This window comes from Camelina sativa, chromosome 5 (genome assembly GCF_030686135.1).
Source record: "Camelina sativa cultivar CO46 ecotype springtype chromosome 5, ASM3068613v1".
Lineage (NCBI taxonomy): Eukaryota > Viridiplantae > Streptophyta > Magnoliopsida > Brassicales > Brassicaceae > Camelina > Camelina sativa.
The window spans coordinates 8,097,328-8,108,787 of record NC_141884.1 but is presented as its reverse complement, the minus strand read 5'-3'; the positions used below and the strand labels follow the sequence as shown (position 1 = coordinate 8,108,787).

The 11,460-nt window shown below is 32.6% G+C and overlaps 1 protein-coding gene and 1 pseudogene across 2 annotated transcripts in view; one reads left to right on the top strand and one right to left on the bottom strand.

Annotated features, from left to right (window-relative positions):
• On the bottom strand, positions 1–2,606 carry LOC104786165 (WUSCHEL-related homeobox 9-like). Its single transcript, XM_010511510.3, has 4 exons — positions 2,148–2,606; positions 1,182–2,033; positions 675–856; positions 1–250 (listed from the first exon to the last, which is right to left on the bottom strand). The coding sequence occupies exons 1-4, from the start codon at positions 2,275–2,277 to the stop codon at positions 245–247; spliced, it is 1,170 nt and encodes a 389-aa protein (XP_010509812.2). The 5' UTR covers positions 2,278–2,606; the 3' UTR covers positions 1–244.
• Positions 2,607–10,323: 7,717 nt separating this feature from the next.
• The window catches only part of LOC104786163 (UDP-glycosyltransferase 89A2 pseudogene), a 1,625-nt pseudogene continuing 488 nt past the window's right edge, over positions 10,324–11,460 (top strand). Inside the window, exon 1 of the transcript XR_015598517.1 lies at positions 10,324–11,460. This exon is cut by the window's right edge and continues 488 nt beyond it. The product of XR_015598517.1 is annotated as a UDP-glycosyltransferase 89A2 pseudogene (transcript).

The following is an 11,460-nucleotide window of genomic DNA, read 5'->3' as shown; positions in this document are numbered from 1 at the left end:
TGAGGAAACACAAACATTATATAGAATTATGAAATAAGAATGAAACACAGAGCATATAATATTGGTCAACAATCTAACGAGAGAGTTTTGTGAATGTTGTCCGAAACTCATACATCACACCATCACAATAGGTAACTGAAACCCATATCTTATATAAAATCTAACATTTAAGCCTACGTACGAGAGATGGTGAAAGAAAGAGACAGGTCTTAATTTCTTCTTCAAACTCAAATCTCCCACACGACTAGATCTGCAAAAGCAGAAAAGAGACCTCGAAATTAATCACATAAATAATTATATACACACACATGCAGGCACATCCTCCGAAATGTGGTAGTATTAGAATTTATACTACAAAAGTCAAAAAACACGAAGGCCAAAAAAAGAAAAATAAAAACCAATGAATGCTCTAAAGCGCAAGGTGTGTGTGTGTGTAATTAAATTAGATTGAGTCAACAATGTTGACCAAAGCCAAACAACATGTCTCTCGCATGCATTTATCCATTTTAGATCCCAATGAAGAAATAAACTACTATAGATCTCTCTATAAACCAATACTATTGTATAGCCATTAATTAAGCATTCTCGCGTTCTACTTAAGTTTATTAACGTATAGAGTAGTATCTAGCTATAGTGAAGTGAATACAAATCTTAATTAGTAAGAGAAAACAAACCAGATAGTATGACGCTCCGTGTTGAAGAGGTTGAAGAGCGACGCCATATTCATCGGTGACAATGGGCTGACCCGCAGAATTAATGAGCACAACTTCTTCCCCGAATGCATCTCTCACATTGAACGGTCCAGGGGTCACTTCAAGCTCCATTTCATTTATGAACACCCTTATTCTCGCGCCCGCTGCATTCGATTTAGCCGTGGTTATCCCATTATTTCATGTTAGTATAATAACTATATATTAAAACTATCTATACAAAACAACCATGTAAACCTCAAACAGTCTATTTTCAAGAAAGAGAGAGAGAGAGACGGTATATATACAACTAAATAATCATCTACATACTACTAATAAACACGAAGGTCTTTAAAAAGATTGATCCTGATCAATGTGTCCCTTCCATTGTTGACACACAATTAATATCTAATTATCTATACTGTTGAGTAAAAATTAAACATATATAAGTAATGACTAAAAAAAGATAGATTACTTTAGATATCATCATACCTTGAACTTGAAGCTGGTCCGAAGTTGATGGGACAGTAGCGAGAGAGTGCGAAGTAGTAATAGTAGTAGTAGTTGAAGTAGTGGGAGGAACATGAAGCATGATGTTATTGTTGTTGTTGTAACAGGTTATTTGTTGACTAGTAGTAGCGTAACAAATCTGATGAGGCTGTGGCTGCTGCAACATCTTCATCCTCATTTCTTCATCTTCTTTCTCACTCAAGTGTTGTTGATGATGAGTTCCATAACTCACACTACCGTTCATGATCTCACTCAGCAGGAGTCCGGTACATGGCCCCATAGTTGGAGCCGGTTTTTGTTGCTCGATCATATCACCGGAGAGAAACCCTAATTGGGATGAGACGGTGATACCTTCAAACCCTCCGACGGTGGAAACCGGAAAGAGAAAGGCCGCTTCTGGTGGGAACATCGTCCCCATCATTTGACTACTACCAAGAGAGAGGTTAGTGTTGTTCTTGTTCTTGTTTTTGCGGGGTTTGGTGGATTTGGAGGAGGAAGAAGAAGAGGAAGAGGAAGAGGAAGCCGAGTTTGCTGAGGAAAGAGATTGCTGTTGTGGTTGTGGTTGTGGCTGGGGTTGCGATTGAGGGAGAGAGTGTTTAGAGTGGTGGAGGAGGCGGAGTTTGTGTTTACTACGGGACTTGCGGTTTTGGAACCAGTAGAAGACGTTAGCATCACCGACTTGGCCGTATTCTTGAAGCTGAGCCCTAATCCTCCTGATCTCCTCTCTCGGCGGATTCACCATCCCTGAGTTAAAGATTGCTTCAAGTATCCGAATCTGCTCTGGCTTTGGATTCCATCTCGGTTTTGGTTCTGGACTCCTCTCCACCTCACACCCTTTTTTTTATTTTTGACAAAACCGTAAACAAATCACATCTCATCAATAAGAATTCTATAAAACAAAATTTAGTTTTCAATTGGTAAAAAAATAAAAAATAAAAGTTGAAGGACCTGAAGAGAAGGGAGAAGATCGGTGGGAAGCAGAAGGCAAAAGAGGAGAGTTGATGTCGTGTTGCCATTGATGAGGAGGATGTGGTTTGGACTTGAACATGCTTGGCCAGTGTCTATTCGAGGAAGCCATAACTAATTAACTCTCGATCGGAAGAACACCGATGTATGTGTATGCATATGATGATGATTGATGTTGAATGATGATGTGATGATGATGTGATGTGTCAAAAGAGAGGAGGAAGAGACAGGGAACAGAATGGCTAATGGGAAGATAATAAAAATGTGAATAGGGCAAAAGGTTTACGACCTCTTTCTCTCCCTCTTATAGTCTCTCTTCACCTACCCAATTAACCTCTCTACATATATTCATCTCTTTTACATAAATTTAATTTAAAGACTCTCACCCATATTTCTATTTTTTTTTTTTTTGGTAAAGACTCACCCATATTTCTATACACCACTTCTCATTCTCTCACTATATATATATATATATATATATCTATGCATGCATATAAATATGTTTTCATTTCATTAAATAGTTAAAAAAAAACAGGTCTTTAAGCTTGGGTCAAAATTTGTAATTAAGATAGAATTGTTTTAGGGGAATAGCATCTCATGCGAAATGTATATAATTAACAGCCGTGAATATTCAGAAGGCTTAAACATTCAACAATATAAAAAAAAAAAAACAATTTTAAATTACGTTTGTGTTTTAAGTACGTTAAATTGTGCTATTCGGCGACTAGTCTACTGCTAACGTTAAATCACTGATGGATTGACCAACACTTCAACAACAAATAGAAGACAATTTTGGAAATCCTAAATGTCTTCGACAATCAATTTGATTAGTTGTAAGATGAGCGTTTATGTTGACGTATTTTGTTTTCCTTCAATTTTTAATACGCAAACATTACAATTTACCAATACTTAAAATAATACTATAATAGGATTATGTCAAGACTTATATAAATACAGTATTCACTTTCACCACATATTCTCGCAATACTCATTATTTAATTTGTAAATTGATCTGACTACACTTTCCCTTTCTGAACACAAAAATTTTCATTTGTTTTTAATGTTTAAAGAAACTCTTCTCTTTTGACCAACAAAAAACAAAATTTCTTCTATTTTTTATTGATTTAAATTTAATAAACGTATTTCTTGTAATATAAGTACATAACTAGTAATATATATACTACGGAACATAAGCGATTACAAACATAAAAACTAAGTTTAAAATGCGAGTAAGAAAATCATGGAAAGAGGCTCTTTACGTTACTACAGCGAGCAAAAGAAATCCTCACTTTTGCATTACTAGAGAGGCAACACAAATTCTTGAAACAAAGCTCGTTATCATCTCTAAATTTGTCAATTCACAAGCAAAAATCTTTGAATCTTTTGGGTGTGAAGTATCACATACCATATATATACATTAAATCTTTCACAAAGTTGTACTTTTTTTTTTTTACAAAGTTTCCGTCGTATATTAATATAATACCCTTTAATTATTATTCACATTCCTAGTAGAAAACAGTAAGAGATCGGAAGACACTCAAAGTGATCATTAATGCAACCCCATGCCTCTCTTCCTTACAGTTCTTGCATTAAAATCCAAACTTCTTCTGCAGTTCAAACGTACGAACTCAAAATTTCTTCAGAAATTGAAACAACAGATTCTTTGAAAGTGATACATGTTTCGATCTGAACCAGGATTTTTCTTTTTCTTGTTTTTTCTTTTTCCTCTGACATCTCAAAAAAACATTAATTAGATCCAGACATAAAGATTGTAATTTTACTTCTTTTCTCATATTTTTTTTCGTACGTAGTAGATATTTATATTAGTTAGAGAAAAATGGGTTATTTATATTTTCTGTATTTTCTTTTAAATATAATTATATGTGACAGAGTTTTGATTAACCAAACAAAATTTTAAGGGTTTTGTGATGTAATTAATAGTACTCCGAAAACAAGTATAAACGGGAAATAATGTATAGTAATTATTGAAAGGAAATTAAGGTTTTTTTTAATTGACTTGAGTGTCTTTTGTTGATTAAAGATTCAATTTATAATACTCATTCTGTTTCACAAAAAGTGTCATTTTGATACATTTCACACAAATTAAGAAAACATTAAAATATACATATATGCCTTTATTTAATAGGTTAATTTAGTTATAGATTAAGGGTAAAAGTATGAAATCTAATGTAAAAGATGCATTGGAAATATAAAATAATACATTGGAATTGTAAAATGTCACTCTTTGTAAAACAAATAAAAATCTCCAGAATGACATTCTTTATGAAACGGAGGAAATATATCAATAATCTTTAGTTTCTTTGGAACGATGATGATTCTTTTCGTCTGTAAGATAAACAAAATGCGAGTTTTATTTTTTTAATAATTGTATGGACAATGAATTGTACTATGTTTATAAATTGTATTATTTTTGTGTATAAATGATAAATCAAAACTATCAATATGCAACATCTCTATTTATATAAAACATTCATTTCTCCGTGTTTATTAAATACATCTTTTAAGTAACATAACTAATTCTCGTTCCGAGAGATAGTCCAACTTCATTAAAGATTTCAAAGCAAAACAAAATTGATTTATTGGTTTTATTTTTATGATATATTAGTTATATCAACATTGAAGCGAAATAATATCATTATACTGATTATATTTTTTTATTCTTAAATTAAAAAAGAATAGGATTTATGATATATTAGTTATATCAAATGCTTTAATTCTTAAATTAAAGAATAGGATTTATGTTGACTTCGAGGAAATATGAAATGGAGATCAATGCAATAGTTTAAATATTTATATTTCCGTCTATATTATCATAAAACAATAGATAATTCGTTTTATGAAAGCAAAGAATAAACAATTCGATGTCTTTTAAAAGAAAAGTAAACTAACGATCTTATACAGAAAAAAATGATCCACATCCATGGCAATCTACATACCAATACAAGATTAGTAGTTAACGATATCCTGCGTATACGTGTTGGTTATAAACTTATAACTAGTTGTTGGTATTTTTTTTTGGTTTTTTGGAAAAATGTTTTATCTGTTGATAAAAAGAACAAAGGATATTTAAAAAAGCTTTGTCCATGTTTTATCTGGTTTATAATATTTTATAATAACTTATGAAATATGAATATCATTTTCAAAAGCTATTGGATTAGCTTTCTTTACTCATCTTTTCATCTATAATAGATTAATAGAGGCCGCACACCCTCCGAATTCTTTGCTTAGTTATACAACTTATTTTCCTTTGCACACAAAAAAAACAATTATTTTTTTCTTTTATTTTTAGAACATATTATTGGCGTCATGGAGGAACCCTAGATTTCAGTGGTATGTTCAAACAGCAATCAATTTGACATGTGTTTTACATATTGGGACCACTACTAGCGAATGAAAACCTTAAAAGCTCAACAAAAGTACATCCAAATTTTTATTTTGGAAAATAATTTTACGTATTTTCTTTGTACCCATGATATTCCATATCTTAATTAACGCAACATGTTAAGTTAATTCACACTTCATAGCATATGCAATACATTCCATATCTTACGTATTTTCGTGTTCGAATTCATGTTTAGTTAGAACGTTCTAACTATTTGTAAACATTTAGAATAATCTGAAAATTCATATATATATGTATATATATTCTTATAGTATTAAACTACGACTGTTTCAAACCAGAATATTAATTTTAATATATTCCTAATAATATTTTAAACTTTCAGTTAGGAATATCTTTCATTGTTAAGTCAACATTAATTATTTTAAGATCTTTAAATTGTTAAAACAACTTGTACATTGTAACTGCGCCTTACATATTATATTTATTTGAGAAATATTTGGATTCGACTGGTGATATAAAATGGTAAGAGTTTTTAGTGGTAAAAAGATAATGGTAAACGATTACAGAATAATTAAAAATTTAAAAATATGAAAAGGAGTGAAATATATAGAAGTACTTTACTCTAGAGTAGAGATTAGCTTATCACTTTACTGATTTCAGTATAGTAGAGATTAGGTTTTGACATTAGATATTGAATAGGATATGAAGCTATATATGTATATGAAACCAATTAAAAAAAAAAAAATTGGTGAATGTTGTAACTATATTATAGACCTCGACTATATAAACAGAATGTTGTACTTTTTGTACATATGATTTATTTTTCCCTCTCATAAGCATGCATAGAAATAATGTTTTCCAAATTAATTCTACGTTTTCCTTACACTTCAAAATAATAAGACCTGCACATATGTACAAAATGGATGGTTAATTACACAGATGTACGTGCCGTCTCGTTTATCTTTTAACGTTTAAATAGTATACTTTTAGCGTCATATAATATGTATTTTGCGTCATATATATGTCGTACATGTTATATAGGAGCAATTATTTGGAGGTGGTGGGGGAGTAATGGATGAGTGATCCATACCGAATAGTACTGAAGTGATAAGTGTTTGATTTTTTAAAAAAAAATTATATAAGAGGAGTTTTAAAAGTTTTGTATTTTTGTTTTCATCTTCCTTCCGGATTCAATCTTTTGCTTCTTATGCTACAACCAGTTTGTCCCTAACCAAAAATGTCAATAAAATGTACGATCACTCCAATGCATTAATATACTCATTGTTAGCTTGAAAGCTGATATCACCTTAACTGAGTACTAAATTCTTCATATAGTGTTTTGACATCTAATTAGTTCCATGATATATTGCGGATGTGCTGTATATTGTGACATTTCAAGACGTGAGAACATGTGAAAATTGACATATATATATATATATACACAATTAAATATTATAAATAACATCAATGAAATTCCAACTTTAATTATTTTTATGATACACATTTCACCGTGATCGATTTAAAGTATAGAAACTTGAATAGAAGTCAATTTAAAAATTGAATAGAAACTTGAAAACATTTTATATTATGAAGAAAAAAAATCTTTAAAACATCTTATTATGAAACAGAGAGAATATTATGTATATGGCTATAGCTAAACGCCTAAACGACCAAGAAAAGACTTCTTTATTGAACTTACTCTAATAATACTTGATATAGATACTTCTATAGCCTATCATTATATTATATGTTGCGAACGATGCATTAAATGAAAGGTACATAGAGAGGGAGCAAGAGAAATGGGTTATAGAAAAGAGGTTGTAAGTTTGTAAGCTAAAATTGCGCTCATTTTTTGCAGTCTCACTAAATGCTCGCATTAGTAAATACACCAACATGCCTTCTCTTCAATGCCCTAATTTCCCTTCACATGCAATTTCCCATTTTTGTTTTTGTTATCCTTATCTTTGTTTATTATCATGTTTTAAATTCTATTTTACTACTAATGTGATCGACTTGATTTTTTCAAATTTATAACTATGGTGTCTTATTCATTTGCAGCATCTATCAAACACTCATACCTTGATTTGAGGAATGTTGAGAGAGAAGTTTTGAAATTTTTATTTACTTGTTAATTTTAGGAATATTTCAATTTTAGGTTCAAATTTTCTGTATACGGGTATAGGGTTATAATTTTAGTTAGATAGTTAGCCTCATAAATCGTATACACAATCTAGTGAGCATGCGTACTTCTTTTTATAATTACAATTATGCAAATCCAATATTTTCTTCTCTTCAACCATTCTACCAAACTTTACAAGTTTATAATTTAGTATGCATATATCAAATACAATATATTATGTTGCATGTCGTAATTATTTAGCTTCCCGATATTAATTATCAAATTTACAATGCATCAAATAATGGTGAATAATTTATAAATAGATTAAAAATGGTGTATAAATTATAAATAGTATAAAAATCCGTATGTTGCGTAGTATACGCTTAGTCTAGTTTACTAAAAAAAAAAACTGAAATGCAAAGTACATGCTAAGCCGTGCGTAGAATTCAGGAAATCGTTAAAAATGTGTTTTCATTTTAATTTTAACACTCTATATATATATATATATATATATATATATATATTTCTCAGATATTGATTTCGAAGATATTGATTTCGAAGATTTCTTAAATTTGCTTAGACACTCTTTCTAACCCTAAAGTTTGTTTTCACGTTTGTTCGTGTTATGAATGATCGATGCTTATCCTAAAAAAATGTCTTTATAATTTATTCATTCGATGAGAAATTAAACCACTTAAAGACGAAGAAAAAAACTTAACAAAATTTTTGGGTTAGTACCATTATTAACAATGAATAATACGAAAAGAGCTTCTTTAGGCCCTTTAATCTAACAAAAAAAAAACCATTCTTCGAATGTATTTGTTCAAATTAATTGCATCCATGTATGTTCACGACTTGATTTGTAACTTTTTATAACTCTTGCATGATTAGACCATGTGAGACAAGCCTCCGATTTGGATTGGCTTACATAAATCGGCCAAACGGTCATTATACAGGCGGAAGATCAAGTTTGATTGTTGAACAACTTGAACAGCGAGTCGGTCGCATAGATGGTGGTGGATGGTAGTGGACACCACAACGATGGCCATCACGATATTCTAGGCGGCTGCCTTAATTTTTGCCTATAAAACAGTCATGCGTCCAAGTTCCATGTTTGAATGCACCTTGTAATTTATATTTTATACTATGATACTTTAAAGTAGTTTATTTATAATAATTGCTTACATGACTCGATTTTAATATAGTTTTTTACGCATCTTTCGTACACTTAATACATATGCGTATAACTTTCTCACACTTTTTTTTTTTTTTTTGGTATCAAACTTTCTCACACTTTATTGCAGAATATGGAGAAAAATGTTAGATATCTGATGAATCTTTGATTATGCATCTTAAGCCGTACATTAGTAGTTGACAAAAGATGGAGAAAAATATCTTTTTATTGTTAAATTAATCCCATTGCGAATAAGTGAAACGTATATGAAAAGCATATGAATCAGGGACCACTAATCTCACACGTGTTTAATGAACTTTAGAACAAGCTTGTTTATTTGAGTGTAACATATGACATATCAATTTCCTAAGTAAGAGAATTAGTTTTCGAGAACCATCCTCTAATAGAAATGAGAGTAGGTCAAAGAAAATAGAATTCCTAACAACATTCTCTCAAGTTTATTTGTTTGGGATTCTATATTAAAAAAATGTCAAGTGACATAATTAATATTTTATAAAGCTTACATTATTCTAATATTGTTAGGATTAATTAAACAGAACAAGCAAAAAAAAAAAACCTCTAATGCATTGGGATTAGAATATAGAGGGCCTTAACGAATGAGAATGTTTGGAGTATTATTTTCTAATACTTGGGACTAGATACAAATTAACGTGATATTACTAATAGAATTATTGATGGGATCCTTGGTTAATACTTAAATGTTAACGTGACTCAAATATATCACTAAATTGCTACAGCATGGTTATAAAGTATATTGTGGCACACATAAAACATAAGACAATGTAGAGAAGATCAATGTTTGGGGAAAAAGTAAGATGATTCAGACACGATCCTCTTTTCACTCTAGTGTGTCACTTCTTACATGTGCTGTTTTGCTCATTGTTTATATTTTTTTATTGAATTTGATCCTAGACTTGTAAGGTTTATCATCCATCTTAATTTTGGCACCGTTTCTGATTCATATAAGCATTCCTGCTTGTCCCGTAAGGTAAATGATGACTTTATGGACTACTTCGCTTCTTAAGGAGACCTAAGCTTTTGGTCTACGTACTGTACACGGAATTTGATCTCACGACCTTTAATTAGAACAATGTGGCTAGAGATCTTTTCACTGAAGTCAAATATGCCCCTGCGAGAAAACAACGAACATGTCATTAACTAACCTCTAGAAAATAATTTGGCCAATATGAACAAATAATCAATTGAAGCAGTCACTCCGCTATGCTGTTCTTAAGACCAAACAGCTGAAACGTTAACGTAAACTAAGTGGAGACAGTTCTAAATTCACACAATATAATTTAACTGTCTTTTTCTTTTTCTATAATGGTGATGGGCCTCGGTATGTGCTTAAATAGGATATTTCAAGAATTAGACAACTAGACAAAAATGGCCGAATTTGTTAGCAAAATTTGGTTTACATGGTAAATAACGTAACTGGTCCCAAAATTTAAATATTGTGGAAATTTAGAACCGTCGACTTAATTTGACTAATAAGATCATAGGCTGCACCTACACATTATATATTGTGGCTACAGACTACAGTCAGTAGTTTACAAAGCTAAAGAAGATAGCAAAGAGAGACTCATTACAGAACAGAGAGCAATGGTTGTACCAGAGACTCCGAGACCGCACATCGTGGTGTTTCCTTACCCAGCACAAGGCCACTTACTTCCACTACTAGACTTAACTCACCAACTCTGCCTTGGCGGAATCAACGTCTCTGTCGTCGTCACCACCGGAAACCTCCAATACCTCTCTCCCCTTATCTCTGCTCATCCCTCCTCTGTAACTCCCATCGTTTTCCCTTTCCCTTCTCATCCTTCACTTCCTCCCGGCGTTGAGAACGTTAAAGACATTGGTAACGCCGGTAACCTCCCAATGATAGCCTCTCTTCGTCAGCTTCGTGACCCTATCATCCAATGGTTCCGTTCTCACCAAACCCCTCCAGTTGCTCTCATCTCTGACTTCTTCCTTGGATGGACACACGAGCTTTGCGATCAGCTCGGTGTTCCTCGTTTCGCTTTCTTCTCCTCCGGTCCATACTTAGCTTCAGTTCTTGAATTCTGCTTCGGTAATATCGATGTACTCAAGTCAACGGATCCGGTTCATCTCTTGGATCTTCCTGGTTCCCCTGTTTTCAAGGTAGAGCATCTTCCGTCGGTGGTTCGGCTCTGCCTTCGATCTCCTTCACCAGATATCAGAAGCATCAAAGATGATAGCTTGATGAATTTTTTGAGCTATGGTTGCGTTTTCAATACGGCTGAGTGTTTAGAAGCAAAGTACTTGAATTACGTGAAAAAGAGGTTAGGTCACGATCGGGTTTTTGGAGTTGGCCCGCTTTGTTCGATCGGGTTGGATACGGGTGGTGCGGGTAAATCCGATCCATTGCTGAGTTGGCTCGACGGGTGCCCTGATGGTTCTTTGCTTTACATCTGCTTCGGAAGTCAAAAGGCATTGACCAAAGAGCAGTGTGACGCTCTGGCTCTCGGACTCAAGAGGAGCATGACCCGGTTCGTTTGGGTGGGTAAGAGTGACCCGCTACCCGAGGGATTCGAGGATCAGGTTTCGGGTCGGGGAAGAGTTGTTAGAGGGTGGGTTCCGCAGCGTGCGGTGTTGT